This window comes from Nasonia vitripennis, chromosome 1 (assembly GCF_009193385.2).
Source record: "Nasonia vitripennis strain AsymCx chromosome 1, Nvit_psr_1.1, whole genome shotgun sequence".
NCBI lineage: Eukaryota > Metazoa > Arthropoda > Insecta > Hymenoptera > Pteromalidae > Nasonia > Nasonia vitripennis.
In genome coordinates this window covers 2,714,174-2,730,087 of record NC_045757.1, presented here as the reverse complement: position 1 = coordinate 2,730,087, position 15,914 = coordinate 2,714,174, and the positions used below count along the sequence as shown (strand labels likewise).

The 15,914-nt window shown below is 33.6% G+C and overlaps 3 protein-coding genes and 1 long non-coding RNA gene across 6 annotated transcripts; 3 read left to right on the top strand and 1 right to left on the bottom strand.

Annotated features, from left to right (window-relative positions):
• LOC103315495 lies at positions 1,067-2,499 on the bottom strand. Its single transcript, XR_001728775.2, has 3 exons — positions 2,287-2,499; positions 1,620-2,181; positions 1,067-1,551 (listed from the first exon to the last, which is right to left on the bottom strand). It is a non-coding gene; the product is annotated as an uncharacterized LOC103315495 (long non-coding RNA).
• Positions 2,500-2,585: 86 nt separating this feature from the next.
• Positions 2,586-6,376, top strand: LOC100123461 (polynucleotide 5'-hydroxyl-kinase NOL9). Of its 2 annotated transcripts, XM_031921869.1 has the most exons (7): positions 2,655-2,730; positions 2,839-3,424; positions 3,511-5,033; positions 5,121-5,314; positions 5,393-5,440; positions 5,508-5,704; positions 5,780-6,376. In XM_031921869.1, exons 2-7 carry the CDS (start codon positions 2,887-2,889, stop codon positions 6,019-6,021), a joined length of 2,742 nt encoding a protein of 913 aa, XP_031777729.1. In that variant the 5' UTR covers positions 2,655-2,730; positions 2,839-2,886; the 3' UTR covers positions 6,022-6,376. The 2 variants fall into 2 exon arrangements, with proteins under 2 accessions (XP_001607103.1, XP_031777729.1); XM_001607053.6 differs by having other exon boundaries at positions 2,586-3,424.
• Positions 6,377-6,635: 259 nt separating this feature from the next.
• LOC100123454 (SET and MYND domain-containing protein 4) lies at positions 6,636-9,010 on the top strand. The gene is made up of 6 exons (XM_001607047.5): positions 6,636-7,278; positions 7,345-7,801; positions 7,864-8,138; positions 8,224-8,424; positions 8,503-8,649; positions 8,722-9,010. The coding sequence occupies exons 1-6, from the start codon at positions 6,823-6,825 to the stop codon at positions 8,974-8,976; spliced, it is 1,791 nt and encodes a 596-aa protein (XP_001607097.2). The 5' UTR covers positions 6,636-6,822; the 3' UTR covers positions 8,977-9,010.
• A 181-nt stretch (positions 9,011-9,191) lies between these two features.
• LOC100678764 (SET and MYND domain-containing protein 4) lies at positions 9,192-12,060 on the top strand. Of its 2 annotated transcripts, XM_008204687.3 has the most exons (6): positions 9,195-9,374; positions 9,503-10,681; positions 10,752-11,032; positions 11,100-11,300; positions 11,376-11,522; positions 11,598-12,060. In XM_008204687.3, the coding sequence occupies exons 2-6, from the start codon at positions 9,505-9,507 to the stop codon at positions 11,949-11,951; spliced, it is 2,160 nt and encodes a 719-aa protein (XP_008202909.1). In that variant the 5' UTR covers positions 9,195-9,374; positions 9,503-9,504; the 3' UTR covers positions 11,952-12,060. The 2 variants fall into 2 exon arrangements, with proteins under 2 accessions (XP_016836591.1, XP_008202909.1); XM_016981102.2 differs by having other exon boundaries at positions 9,192-10,681.
• Positions 12,061-15,914: the final 3,854 nt, after the last annotated feature.

Genomic DNA, 15,914 nt, shown 5'->3' with positions numbered 1-15,914 from the left:
AGTTAGGAATATATCATTTGAATACTACATATCTTATGTTGATTATTATTGTTGAATTTTTGAAATAAAAAAAAAACTTAATACGAAATATGTATACATATATATATATAGAAGCTCAAAAACTTACGATGTTTATGATGAAAGCTGCTAGATCTCAGAGGACAACTGACGCACATACTTAATAATGTGTAGACTGAACGTTAATGCAAAACTTTTCGCATGTAGCAAACGCAGTAGAAAATATTGCGAATACAACGTGTCACACGACGAGTTGAGCGCAAATTTTTTTTTACATTGAACTCCTAAATTTGTCTGATGTAAAAAGTTGATAAACAGAATGCAGTTGTGCATGTGTAATCGCATTTAACACATAGCTATATACCCGCTAAAGTAACGTTCATCAAATCGCGTAGCTTATACGACGGGCTCATGAAACTTTGATGATTGATGCGAACCACCTGTTAGATTCCCTTCACGTGCAAAGCAAAGCATTCGATTTTAATCCATTATATTTAACTTACGCATACTGACTCTGTCAGCAAATCAATAATCTGATGAGTCTGCGGACTTACGGTTATGAGTACGACGACGTACAACATGTCGTTGACAGCAATCGAATTAATCGGGGTAAATATAAGTTTATTATATGGGAGGGACGCTTTTTTACAAAAATAAATAATCGACTCACCAGTGGTGAACAAGTGCAGGACGACCCTGAGAAGTACAGCTCATTTGGCAGTGGGCAATATCAAGCAATCAGTCATCTGCAAATTAAACAGAAATCGATAATACCTTAAGACTATTGTTTTACATTGCGGAGCAAAAATCGCGCTGGACATGCTTACTTTTTTCCTGGTTCGAGATACCAAAACCGCGACTTTGTTAAGCTCGTTCACATTATGATCACGAAGTGCTACAGATACCGATCAGCGTAATATATTCCTTTACTGTATTTAGCAGTTTATGTTGTCAAGAGTATGTTATTTGTAAACTATTCAGAGAATCCAACATATATTCTTTTACTAAAATACCAATCTGTTAAATTGAACAAGAATAATAATGGAAGTAAGCAAAAGTATCCTTATTTTTAATTAATATACATCTTATTCAAGATTAATTTAAATGTTTAAAAAAAACATCTAAGTTTTCACAGTCTTTTTGCAATTTGCATTTAAATATGATTTAATACCAACATTATATTTTAAAAATTATTATATACATCATAGTGTTTTTACATTTTTACTTACTGTTATTCTAACAAAAAAGTTATACAATGAATTACTTAAAATGTCCTGAGTGCATTGATCACTCATTAAAAAAAAATTAACAGGATATTTTATCTTATTAGTTGTTTACACAACAAAACACAATTTTGTTATTTACAGTTTAAACACTGTTAATGATTGCTATTACTTGTTGGACTTGTTGTACTTAAACATCTTATACTTGTTTTGAATTCCTTTCTTTATGTGTGTACTCAATATCTTACTGCAAAAATTTTGAAACATTTATTTTGCATTTAACGATATTAGCATATCATAAGTATTTAATCTATGAAAAATAAATAAATACATTAATCGATGTATTAACTTCTACAGAATATAAGATGTATCACATACTTGTATATAAGCTCTGACCTATTTCTAAAACTTCCATGCTATTCTTGTCGAAACTTCTCAATTGTATCCATGAAAGCGATAAAGCAAGCAAGTTTTTTATCCTCTGGTAATGTTTCAAAAGTCTGAACAATCACCTCACCATAGGAGGATTTATGTTTGGTAATCTCAATTACAAATTCTCTTAGCAACTCTTGCAACTCTTCTAAACTTCTGATAAGTTTGTTTGCAATCTCTAAAATATTTGCCTGCATCTCTACTGCAATCTCTAATCTTCTTTTCAATTCATGCTGCTTATTTTTTGATTCCTCAGTTTCTTCGTTCATGTCTTCTTTATCAGGACAACGAATTACACTATTAATTATAAATCTATTATAGTCTATGAATAATTTTGTAGACAAAATCACAAGCTCTCCAAAATTTTTGAAAGACACAAGTAGGTCTTGTGTAATATTATTCATCATACATCAAATTAAAAATGACCTAAGAGTTTAAATTGATTTTCTTGACAAGAACAAACTTGACTTCTTCCTCTTGTTTATAAAACGTTGATATTGTATGATTCCTATGAAACAAACATAAAATAGTATATCTTATAGGTGATCACATAATACACATTGTAATATACTTGTATAAAAACAATATATCGAATTTTCATATTAACCTATACCTGATGCAAACAAAAAAAAACGTGTTTTCGGAATAATTGTTTAAACACGTCCAGTAACTTTAGTAGTTAGCTATGATATAAGTACTGCAGATCTCTTTTTCTCGAAAATACAACTGACCAGAAAATTCGTTTGCGGTTATAAATTGTTGACCAATTTTCAAATGCACGCCAAACAATCGGAATACGATCTTTACCTTATTATTAACTAAGTATATTTGTGAATCGAAAAAGTTGAAAGTTTACTGCCGTTGCCCGTTTGTGTTCTGGCCCGCGGTTTCTTTGTTTGGACTTTTTGGCGGAACGAAGGAATGCGATTCATGAAGTTGTAGAATGGAGGAACGCGTTCGGATTTGTTGAAAATGGTAAACACCGTCAATCTGCATGCGCGCAGTGTTTTTTGATCATTAATATCATGTATAATCTTTCTTGAATGAAAAGAATAATGTATGACACATCACAAAATTTTACAAAAAAATTGAATTTATATTAGAAAAATTGATCAAGCGTGATAAGATACTGAAATTTTATTGAAATTTTACTAAACTGATATAGATAAATTTTGAGGTTATCAACATATATTTTGGTAGGTAGCTTTAGAAAATGATAGATAAAGAGGAAAAGCGAAAGAGAAAGCACAGCTCGAAGGACATCCAAGAAGAAATACATAGGAGGGAAAAACGGAAGAGAAAGCACAAGTCAAAGAACAAACCAGAGGAAAACACACCTGACAATGATCCGAACAAATATCTTGCGTATGTAGCAAAATCAAAAAAGAAAAGTAAGAAAGAAATGCTACCTACTTGGGAAGTTAGTACTAGCTCAGCCGATAGTTTGCTGGAAAAGAAAGCAAAGAAGAAAAAGAAAATTGATATTGATAAAGCAGATGATGAATCTGATTCACTGGTAACTGAACCTTTCAAACAAAAAACTAACGCAGTGATTTGGGCTAAGCCTGCCCTTAACAAAAATGCCATCCCGCTGATAAAAGTGGCAGATACAGCTGGATACTTAAAGACTAAGACCAAAATGAAATCAAAAAAAGAGAAAGGCTTTAAAGGTAAAGTTGAAGTTAGAGGTGATGTAGAACTGATAACACCTGTGAAAAGCCTTGGCTTTGAAGTTGAGGATGTTGTACCAAGTTAGTATAACTGATTATGCAATACCTATATGTAAATGTATGTCAATTTTTGCACTTATTTTATGTTTGAATATCTATTGTTACAGTCGATTTGCCACCAGTTGATTATGAGCTTGTGGATGTTGGTGACGAAATAAAAAGATGCACGCCAATGATTATTGAGGCAACTTTAAAAAAATCCACGAAATCATATTTACCAAAATTCTTACAAAGTGACTCTGACTCTGAAGTTGAATCATCAAAATCAACTAAATCCATAAAAAAGAAGAACGAAGCTGTTCAGGTTTCTATAGAAAGTTCAAGCACAAATGGTGAACAAAAAAAGAGTACTGAACAAGAATCAAATTGTGACATACCTAAAGCTCTGCAAGAGTTTTACAATGAGGTCACAAGAGCATTTGAAGCCACAGCAGATAAATCTGCGAAAGCTGACAAAAGCCATGATAAACAGGAGACTGCCCTGACTGTTGATAACTCAGTTAAAGATTTGAATAACTTGAAAAAAATTGTACACAAAAGTACAGCATATTTAGACAGTACATCTCCTATGCACCAAGGGGATACAGCACAATTTTTTTCACTAGAAAACAAAGTTATTCTGGTCTTAAAATCGGAAGCTCGATTCTCATTTTTAGGGAAACTAAAGATTAGAGTACTCTATGGTGCTATAGAACTTTATGGATCCTTGTTTGAACCTCAGAATACAAGCAAACCGATTGAGGTTTTTTCACCCAGGGGCTATAGTTCTGTAAGTGTTTCAACTTTTAACCTGGATGGTACTCATGACAAAGAAGCTTTATGGGATGCTTTGATATCAGAGGGAGTTGAGAGGTCATTGAAAACAAAACTGCACAATACAATTCAAGAGTGCCAGCCAGGATGGTCTGTGCTTCTACTAGAAAATTTTGACAATACTTTGACCAACTTTCTGAACAGTCATTGCTCATTCAAATTGTTTCCTAGAATAGAAAATGCAAAGTATCCATGGTGTGACTCAAGGAGAGCAGAGTGTGTACTACAAGCTAATTTTCAGTTCTATAATGCTGGTAATGAAATATCCATTTCTCCTCAGTGGAATGAAAATGTAACAAGAGAATTACTTGTACAATGGAATACTAGAAAATCTCTATGCGCTATCCTCTGTGGTGGAAAGGGTGTGGGAAAATCCACTACAGCTCGTTATTTAATCAACAATTTATTAAGAAGCACCAAAAAGGTTATTTTGCTAGACTTGGATCCTGGACAAGCTGAAATGACTCCAGCAGCTTGCGTTTCATTGAATGTCATAGATGAACCTTTGCTTGGACCAAATTTCACTCATCTTAGGAAACCATTTTACCAATTGTATCTAGAAGATATAAATGTCTCAAACTGCATAACTCGTTATTTTGAATGTATCAAGAAATTGGTTGAGTGCCTTAAAAGCAAAAAGAATCTGACGGGATATCCAATTATTGTCAATACCATGGGATTCTGTAGAGGTATTGGACTTGACATCTGTATATTCCTCATAAAGCTTATTGACCCTACCAATGTGATCCAACTTACATCGAAGAGGCCTAGGAATAATTTTGAATTTGCACTGGAAAAAAAAACTATTAACAAACATGTATGCACTAGAAGAATTTTATCACCATCGTATAAAATGCGTTTTGTACAATAGTTTATAATTATATTACAACATTTTTTGTTTTAGAAACAATTTTCGATATCATGGGACACTGACAAATCTGTATTTGAAAGAACGTGCGATTATCAATTACACTGCGTACCGTCCGCAGCCGAAGGAAAGCGTCAGTTCGATACTTGGAATATGGAACCTCGCCAACAACGAGAGCTTGTGCTTCTTTCTTACTTAAGTCAAATAATTCAGAATGCTGATGAGAAATGGTAGGTTGTGTGACGAAAGAGGACGAATTCAACGAGTTTTATATCAAAATAAGCACAAAAACTTTCTTTTTATTTCAGCTTCTGCAGCTTCACTTCGAATAGTATCAACAACATAGTCCCCTATACGTTAGTATCACAGAAACAAACAAATCATTGGTTTCTACAACAAATTAAATTTTTAATCTTATTTCAGATTACCGTTCTCGTCTGTCTACATCTCCCTAACAAAATCAAGCATCTCGCCGTCTCACATACTCGCAGCAATGAACGGAAATATAGTTGCTCTGTGTGGCATTGATCTGGATGACGATAGCTCGGACACCGACAAAGAATCCTTGACTTATCCAAAAGTCGTGATAAAACCGCCTCCGAGCACGTGTTACGGCTACGGTAAATAATTTCGAAATCTTTAAAATTGCTACAAAAAGTCAAAGCAACTAAAAAAGTTTCATATTTCCCGTATAGGTATAGTACGAGGCATCGACATGAAACAGCGTTGCCTTTTCGTGAACACACCGCTGACCGAGTCCCAGTTACAATATGTAAACCTTTTATCGGGCTGTTTGGAAGTTCCGTTTGCTCTATTGCAGCCAGCACCAGCGGAACCATCGACTGCTGGACCTTACGCCGCTGATCGTGGCGAACTACCTACCAGTCGCGAAGCTCGCCGGGGTTACTTCCGTGTTGAGCAAAGTAAGAATGCCTAAGAGATCGATGTGATCGTACCCCGATACTTTTTGACTATATAATATATATATTTTTTTTTAAATAAAATATTGCTTACGATTTTTGTTAACGTCTGATCATCGCTTAGAACCCATTGCTTTCTATTTAATAGATGCGATAGACGGTTGTACAAACCCGATTATTTAAAAAAAGAACTCGAATGTATAAAGGAAATCTTACAAAAATATTTTTTATGCGCTATACTATAATGTTATGTATGTACAAAAACAAATATCAAAGAGGAACTTGAAACGTGAGAAAGTTCTATTTAGTGTAAATATTTTTGTGCAAAGTGTAACATTTTTACATCAGTAATAAAAAAAAATTTTAAATAAATAAATAAATATATATATATAATAGCTATTCGTAATATTAAGCTTCCCAATTTAAAAATAACATATCTTCACTGCCGTCCAATGTTTTAAGTTGTCGAGTTTATACTTCATTTCAAAATTATTAAAAGATGATTAGTTGCCTTATCTAAACAATTTGTGACAAAAAGTGACCGAACCATGCAGTCAATCTGCAATTTGTATTGCGCGCGCCATGCTCGTTCTAGCGGGTTTCCCCGAATCCTGTATATCATCAGCTGTTCCGCGTGCGATCTCGATCGAAAGCGCGCTTTGTTTACATCGTTCGTCTTCTTTGTTCTTCCAAAATTCACTTGAACTCTACTGAGGACGCGAGTAATACTTAGAAACTATATATTCAAGCTTTTCATCATAGACTCGAATAATCGATTTTTAATGTAAAAATCATTGCGTATATAGAAGATTATCATAATGGTACTAGAGGAAGAAAGAGAGAAGATGATCGCTAAACTTCGCACTTCCAAACACTTGCGACTCATAGCCGATACGAACACGACACGTGTTGCCAAAAACTCCGAGAGCTCAATAAAAGTCAGAAAGTCCGCAAACTTGATCTTCATCAAAAAACGACACACAGCTCAGGAGCACGAGAAGATTCTCACTCTCTACACCAACAGTGTGGCAGTGGCACCTGAAGGCTCAGAAGAACTAGCACTAGCTTACTCCAATAGATCAGCACTTTTATTGCACTTGAAGAAGTACAAGGAATGCATGGTGGACATTGAGAGAGCATTGTATATTTTACAGATCTTGAAAATCACAGGTTCATTGGAAGATAAATTGATTCGACGCAGAACCGAGTGTTTGGGTCATTTGGAGCTTGCAAAGGAACAGGATCTAAAGGATGAATCTGCTAATGCTTTGAAGGTGAATTCCGTAAATTTAAACTATGCAATCAAGTTATGATTTACTTAGTTTTCTGTTTCATTTTAGACAAAAACTTTGGCTGCAAGAGAAAAAGATTCATCAAGTTTGGTAGAAGTGAGACACAGCGAAAAGTATGGCAGGCACCTTGTAGCCACGCAGGACATAAAACCAGGAGAGATTATTTTTATTGAGAAACCCTACATATCTTGCTATAACATCAAGAAGCCGTACCTGTACTGCTGCCATTGTTTGTCCATTGCCTGGACTGGGATACCTTGTGACAACTGTGGCTGGTTTGTGTTCTGCTCTGAAAAATGCAAGAAAGAAGCTTGGACACAGTATCATGATATAGAATGTCATTGCATCACATACATTGTTCACTTTTTCAATCACATTATCCAGGAGACAGGAATAAAGGTCCTCTTTGATGGACTCAGCATACGAGCATTGGTTAAGGGATTGAGAGAGCTTGGTGATTTTGAGAAACTTAAAGCTGAACTGCAGTCGGTTGATGAAAGCACGGGTAAATAAATCATTAATACATAATTTAATATAATGAAAAAATATAAATGAATTTGACTGCAGATAAAAGAACCAAGGGATTTTTGGAAAATGGGGAGTTTCCAACTAGCCAGTTTAGAAGTTTGTACAGTCTATCATGTTACGTTACACCAGAGGAAATGGAGGGTCATATTACATTTTCTAGTGTTGTCCTTGTTTGTATGGCTAAATATACCTCATTCTTTGGAAATAAACTCAAATTCACCGAACTGGAAGATCTGATAGAAAATGAAGATGTTGTTTTCACTGGCTCTCTGCTTCTAAGACTTTCTAAAATCAGTAACGTTAACAGTCATGCTGTAAGTATAGAAAATAATTAAGATTTTTCGTTCTCATTATTTTTATTTATTCATTTTTTTTTAACTTCATCATTTCAATTAATAGATCGCAAACACAAATGACGCGTGCAAGTATTCCAATGATTCGTTCACCTGCAGAAAAAACTGGTGCTGCGTTAAAGGAGTCTGTATTGTACCACTTGCTAGTTTAACTAATCATAGCTGTAATCCAAATGCGAGTAGATGTTTCACTGATGATCTTGAATTCATCATGTATGCTCTGCAGCCCATCAAAAAAGGAGATCAAGTGTGTACCACTGCCATCTTTTGCTTTTATTTTATTTATGAAAACGAATCGTTGACTATAATACTCTTTTATTTTCAGATATGTGACAGTTATAATTCGAATTTCTATGAAGCTCCCAATCCCTACAGACGCGATATTCTTAGAGAAACCTATAGTTTTGACTGTGATTGTCAAGCTTGTGAAAATAACTGGCCTGTTTGGCCAATTATTAAAACTAGATATGAGGTAGTGTTGATTTTTTTATAAAATATACATTTACTTTTTCTTCAATCAATGGATTTCTACTTCTTTTTGTAGGAGTTAGCTAGGCAGACGAAAATGAAATCTAAAGAAGTTAGAATATGGAACAAGCATCAAAAATTGATGGCAAACATTGAAAAGGGGAGTGCTTCTTACGATTTAGAACTTATACATAATCTATCTAAAGTAATTGAAACTTTGGATAGTAGCTTAGATCACCCTGCAATAACTACTTATAAGATAATTTATGCTTTGACATTAGTATTTGAATCTTTATATGGATACCAGTTAAAAGTGTTCAGTGACTGTTGATGACTATTAAATATTTTTTACATTTCCAAAGCGATTCTGATTAATTATATATTTCTTACTACTAAAACATTCACCCTGACTATAAATTGGAAAAAAAATCAAATACAGTAAAAATCAGCTACCCAAGGTGTAATTTGAATTTTTTGCTCAATTTTCGCGCGTTGCGCACCGACGATCTGCGCAACCCCCTTTGATTTGATTGGTCAATGTCAAAGTCGGACCTTTGTATTGTTGTGGATCGTGTGCGCAGTGTTTAGGAAAACGCGCGTTAACGTCCATGTGTTTGTTGCCGGTGTATACTTGATTCAACCTGTGCCTACAATCTATACATGATTACTCGCTGTCTTTGAGGCCAAAGCTTGATTATATTTTTGCGAGAGAACGTGTTTTGGATTATCGTAAGTGTAGATTAGCTCGTTATACTATCTGTCAAAGTCCTTTCGAAAATTAGGAACCTTCACGACTTTCGGTTAGTTTGCTTAAACTAATCCAAAGCTAATATCGAGAAATTTTTTTCTCATCATAGATATGATGGATGACATGGATATTCTGAATCTCATGGATGACGATCGAGGCATAGACCTTCCAAATGATATTCGGAAAGATTTCGAGAACGAGTATAGGAAACTGTGCGCACACTTTGGTTTTGAGAAGAGATTCTGGAAGAAAGACACTGACGATATGCTCAAAGAAATCATAACTGTAGACAGCGACAATGTGAAGAGTTTGATGTTGGAAAGATTGCAAAAATTGACAAGTGGTAATTTTTACAACAAATTTGCTACTTTTTTCGATAAGAACTCGGAAAAGTGCCTTAAAAGAAATGGCAAAAGCTCTGAAGCGTCCGAAAAAGCGCGAATCATTGGCAATGAATTGTTTAACAGTGGTTTTCTTCGAGATGAAGATTACCAAGACATTCGAAAATGGTATGGTGAGGCCATCGCTTTGGCACCACCAGATTCAGAATTGTTAGCTCTAGCCTATGGAAACAGATCTTGTCTATTGTTAACTATTTGTAGATTTAAAGAGTGCATTAAGGATATACTAAGAGCTTTGGCCATAACTGATTCCAATGTCCTGAAAGTCAAGTTATTGTGCAGAAAGATGGCATGCTTTGGACACTTAGGCACTGACATAAGTAAGAAAAAAAATCTTATGAAAGAAATTGAGAACTGCGTGAAGTTGGTTGATCAAAAGGATCGAAATGAGAAATTTTGCAAGATGATTAAAAAAGCAAAGGCTGAATCCAGTAAGATGCCGTTTGTAGTTTACAAGGAAGGCACTATGGTCACAGAAACTTGCACTTCTAGTGGTATCAACGTAAGCTATAGTCCAGACTCTGGTCAACAACTGGTAGCCTCTCATGATTTACAACCAGGAGAAATTATTTTCGTCCAACAATCCTATGTTACCAGTGTAAACACTAACAAAGCTTGCGCTTATTGTTGTCACTGTATGACACCAACATGGTGCACAATTCCATGTGATCATTGTAGTTTAAATATGTATTGTTCCAAACAATGCAAAGATGAAGCTTGGAACAAATATCATGATATTGAATGCAATATGGCTATGCATATGCAATTTGATGATACCAAGTACTACTTTTATCAGATTGCTGTTAAAACCATTATTATGGCTGTCAAAGAAGCTGGTAGTGTATCAGCTTTGAGAGAAGAACTGGAAAAATTTGATAAATCTAAAGGTTAATGTTTCATACATTTTGCTTGCTTTTTAATTTACTTAAAAAATTGATAACAGTTGTTTTTTTCCAGATGAACAAGCAAAGTATTTTACTGAACAAAATAAATCTGGCAACATTAATACATTTAAAAATTTCTACAATCTATCTCACAAGTGCACAGTTTTCAAGCTCACAAGAATCCTGAAAGATGCCTTTCTCATCCTAGTATACTTTGTTAAAGCATCAAATTTGTTTGCATCTGATTTGAGTAGTCTATCTGGCAAAGAACTGTCTGAAAATGATGACGTAGTTTTTGTACTACTACTCATATTGAGAATAATTGCTGTAACATATTCAAATTCTGACCATCATGTAAGTTATTACCTTTTTTTTAAACCCTTGATTGATGGCAAATATTATTTATTCATCGATTTTACAGATACCTTATAGAAGCGATGATTGTCTTGTACAAAATGATCTAGATGCATGCTTAGATAATCGATGTTGCTCTACAGCTACTTCTGTTAACATTTATGTACAGTCACTCAAATATGATTGCAATCCAAATGCTAGAACTGTCATTACAAAGGATGGAAAAGCTGTTTTATTTTGTTTGCAACCTATAGGAAAAAATTGCCAGGTGTCTAATTATTTATTTGCAGCAGATTTTGCAGTAACTATAACTTGAATTTGTTTTTTCAATTTTTTTTTTCAGATATCTGTAAGCAATTTTAGCTTCTACAATGAAAGCAAAAGCGAGCGACAAACTTCAATACTGAAGAAATCTCATTACATTTGTCAATGCCAAGCGTGCAAAGAAGATTGGCCTCTGTTACCTGTGCTCAAGCAGAAATTTCAATTAGTAAGACTTAAAACAAGTATAATTATTACAGAATTATTTTAAGTTTTTGCTTCAATATGAACGTAATATTTGCAGGAAATTTCTGGAAATCGCAGGGACGCGAAAAGTACATTAGGAACCAAACTGGTGAAAATATTATGGTCTTTTAAAAAATCACTGGATAATGACGACTATCGGCCTCAGAAAGCCACTATGATAACTATGGGCAAAGAAATCAGTAGCGCTGTAAGAATTTTTGGGCAATCCTCCTACATAACTTGCCAGCTTATTGAGATGTTGGAGAGTCTGTATCAACGTATGTACGAGGTCGATACTTTTGTAGCTCCCAAGGTTGTAGATGGTGGTATTGGCATGAATTTTAACGATGAAGATAAGGACATTAGCGCCCTATTAAAAATGGAGCTATTATCAGGACTCTTGAATCAGTGATCATATAAGAAGAGATTTACATGGATTTTTTTTTTAATGTAAATGATAACTTATGTAGATTTTTAACTTTTATTTTTTTATTTTTATAATAAAACTGTATCAAGATAAATACTTGTTTTTTTTTTAGTTTATTATTGTTGTTTGATTTTGCTACAAGTTTGCCACAAAATATCATTTTTTATGCCATTCCAGAAATTTATTTAATTTTATTCTTTCAGTTGAAAGTAAGTTATATTTATGTACACGATGAATGAGAAAATATCAAAAAATAGGCTTTCAAATTATTTAAATTCAATAATGACATCCTCCTGTTACTTATATGGCAGCTTCCGTTTAGCCAATAATCTGCGTGTGACTTACCTACTCTAGAGCCTATACATCCTATGGCGCCACATTAGAATCGTATCAGTCGATCAGCTGGTTGCCGTTATTGTCAGAAAATGTGTGCAAAGTGCACAAATGGGCTCTTTTCAGTTGCTCTTTTCAGTAGTAAGGAAAAAATTTGGCTGTGGAAATAAATGTTATTGTTGACCGATACTCAATGAAATTAAAATTTTCGCATTGCTATCTATATCATAGGTAGTTTGTTACAGTTGTAATGTGACTTTGTAGAGGTTAGAAAATGTACTTTAGTATAATAAATAATAAGCCCACAAAGATTGTATTCAATATATATCTAAATTTAACTCGTAAGCGTGAGAACAGGTGTACTTCCGCATAAGCTACACTTTTTCGTCAGTAGAAGTGCCCACAGCTCATTTCTTTCTATCTGCATATAGGCTTCCAGGAACAAAACCTATCAAAATGCCGCGCAAAGCGAGGGTGCCGTTTGAAACGGTCTTGGAAGCACTAAAAACTGTACGAGTTTTCAATGAAAATGGCAATCTTAAAAAGCAAAATGATCCGGTATGGAAGCAAGTTTATGATTTGTTGAATAAACAAATGCACATTCATAGCTTGTATTTGTTTGTGCATCAGAACAGACACAATGTGAAAACCTTACTGATGAAGCATTTTAATATAACAAAAGTTATACCTGAAGATCCAAAGATAAAGAAAAGGAAAAGGATTAGGAAAAAATTACCGCAAGAGCCTATAGTTTATAATGGAAAGTGGGACGAATTTGATTTTTACGAGTCTCTGGATGCCAACAACGAAGATGAATACAAAGACCTCACTGATTTCAATTCTCTGATATCAATGGTGAATAGTACGCGATACAGAGATATTATTCACAAAGTGGGAGTTTTACCTTTTTCTGTCTGCTATTGGCATCCCCAACAAATAAACCTGTGTAAAGATTTGGCAAAAACTCAATCAGCTGTATCCTTCATTGTACTAAATAATCTGATCAAGGATATTACGGAAGATTTTGATAGTGGAAATATATTTTTATACGCACTGGCATTTTGTAAGGGAAGCACTGCAATACCACTAACTCAGATGATGAGCAGTTCAACAAAGTCCTTAGACATACAGCACTTTTTGAGTTTGTGGATGGAAAGTAGTGTTTTTACACCATCTGAAATGGTTGTTGGCTACTCTTACAATATACTGGATGCTGTATCGATGTCATTGAATACTTGTACCTTTGATATTTATAACAAGAGGTAAAGATTACATATATATAATTGTAACTCATTAAGTGTTTTTGTTTTCAATTTTCATAATTGTAAATTTTTTTTAGCTGCTTTCGGTATTTGATGAAAGATATGTCAGATCTACCACCGACATTGATTCGTATAGATCTGATCACACTAATTAAAGTTGTTGATGCATGGCCATGTTTTAATGATATATTACAAGCAGTTAAAGATTTTTATCTTTGCAGTATCATGTATTTAAGCAAGTTAGATAATTTAGATGAGTTTAGAGAAGCAGTTCTAAGTGTTTTAACACTTTGTCAAAGTCCTTTCCAAAGCAACCAAACGGAAGCTAGAAGAATTTCTCTCTGGGAGCATTTGACTACGGATAGCATTCAAGAAATGAATCAAAAATATATCAAGTATGTAACAGGTAGAAATGGATCTAGCAGTTTTTCGTTCTTTATCAAAGAACAAGAAATAACTGCCAGCAATGGTCCACACGAAATTTATGATTATATTAACCAACTTAAACTAGAAGCATTTGAAATGTGTGATTTTGACATGGATTCTGAAAAGGTGCCAAACAGTTATTATTGTCCTGTCATAATGGATAATCTAATGCAGCTATTGACTGAATTTCCATCATGGACAAAATTGATACAAATGAAAAATAAATGTTCTACACTGGTATCCATGTGTTCGTCAAAACATCTGAATGCACTGACCGAAGTTAAAGAACCTGTAAATTCACCACAGTTTTTGGTGTACCACACACAAAAGATCGAAAAAATAATACTCGTAGAAAAAAATGTGGCAGGTAACAAAAAGAGCATAAATCACGTTTTTGTTGTTGAGACAAAAAATAATGTACCTCAACTAGTGCCCAGTACACCTGATGTTAACGAAGAAGATGTCAATGATGAGAATGCTGATGATATGGACATAACCAATGTGGAAGAAAACCAAGAGTTAGATTTATTGACTTTTAAAAATACTATTCGTTCCACTATGCATTCATTGAAAGAATTTGACAATTGTGTAGAATATATCTTGGATGCCCAGTTGCAACCTGGACAGGAAATCTTAGTCACCAAGTGTCTTTTAGATTGTTGCGCAGAGTCGAAAATATATGAGAGTCTCTTTGGAATGATAGCAGAGGTAAGCAGACAAAATTGAACATTTTCTTAAAAATCCTAATAATCAATATGATTGACCAGGTCTTATAAATTTTCTGATTTGCAGAGATTTTGTAAAAGTAGTAATATTTTTTCTTCTTCTTTTAAACAAATTTTTGAAGACAATTACAATACAATAGAATTATTAGAAAACCTGGAAATAAAAAACCTAGGAAGGCTTTTTGGACATCTTTTATCATCACATGCGATTTCTTGGGAAATATTGTCTATCTGTAAATTGAACCAAAGAGATATAAGTACCTCCAAGAAAATGTTTATTCGAGTTATTCTTAGAGAATTGTCAGAAAAGCTAGGAATGTATAAATTACAAGAAAAATTCAGAAAGAGGTGGGTAACCATCAGATTCGATTATTTGTACTTGTTTGCAGTAAATACCAATCATATTTTTTTTCCAGGGATTATAAAACCACATTCAAAGGACTATTTCCAACCAATAATTCAAGGGATACAAACAATGCCATTAAATTTTATGAATCCATTAGTCTTGATGGCTTAGCGTATGTATTTCAATATTTAATCTATTATCAGTTTGATTGAGTAATTTAAATTTTGATTATAACAATGTTCATATTTATAGAAATCTTTTAAAAGAAGAACATTCAAAAATAGGAGAACAGCCTTCTACATTAAAACGTGCTGAAAGCAATGAAAGCATTCATGCTGTTGCTTCTGAAGAAGATTTCGTTATTGAAGTCAGGTGATTCTTTGTTATTTTCTTCTTGTATGCACTGATTCATTAGATTGAATAATTATATCATGAAATAACGTCCATACATTTATTTTGCAGAGTTTCAAAGCCAAAAAACATGTTGGAAGAAGAGATAAAGAAAGTTATTGTAGTAAAAAAATAATCTATTTTTATCTTGCAACAAGGGTGTTAGAAAGCTGAATCGTATTTTAAGTGAACTCGACTCGATTCAAAATTGTAAAATATATAAATAACGATTATTGTCAAGATTACGTAGGATTTATAAGTTTAGTTTTTTTAATAAAATTTCACGTCGTTTATTTAATTTAACTGTATTAGTGTAAGTGAAATAAAAATTTTTATCTTTCTAAAAAGGATAAAAGTACTTCATAAAAAAATTCATTATAAAAATATTTCTCAGAATTTCGGCAAATATTGATTAGAATCATTAAGTTAAACGAGGTAAATTTCCTTATACAAAAGATTTGAAATC

Excerpts from the sequence above, each read along its gene's own strand:
- LOC100123461 (XM_001607053.6), top strand. The coding sequence starts at position 2,887 with ATGATAGATAAAGAGGAAAAGCGAAAGAGAAAGCACAGCTCGAAGGAC. Across the intron at positions 3,425-3,510 it reads AGTTGAGGATGTTGTACCAA|TCGATTTGCCACCAGTTGAT; the intron begins GTTAGTATAACT and ends CTATTGTTACAG. Across the intron at positions 5,705-5,779 it reads GAGCACGTGTTACGGCTACG|GTATAGTACGAGGCATCGAC; the intron begins GTAAATAATTTC and ends TTTCCCGTATAG.
- LOC100123454 (XM_001607047.5), top strand. The coding sequence starts at position 6,823 with ATGGTACTAGAGGAAGAAAGAGAGAAGATGATCGCTAAACTTCGCACT. Across the intron at positions 7,802-7,863 it reads GTCGGTTGATGAAAGCACGG|ATAAAAGAACCAAGGGATTT; the intron begins GTAAATAAATCA and ends ATTTGACTGCAG. Across the intron at positions 8,139-8,223 it reads GTAACGTTAACAGTCATGCT|ATCGCAAACACAAATGACGC; the intron begins GTAAGTATAGAA and ends TTCAATTAATAG.
- LOC100678764 (XM_016981102.2), top strand. The coding sequence starts at position 9,505 with ATGATGGATGACATGGATATTCTGAATCTCATGGATGACGATCGAGGC. Across the intron at positions 11,033-11,099 it reads ATTCAAATTCTGACCATCAT|ATACCTTATAGAAGCGATGA; the intron begins GTAAGTTATTAC and ends TCGATTTTACAG. Across the intron at positions 11,301-11,375 it reads CTATAGGAAAAAATTGCCAG|ATATCTGTAAGCAATTTTAG; the intron begins GTGTCTAATTAT and ends TTTTTTTTTCAG.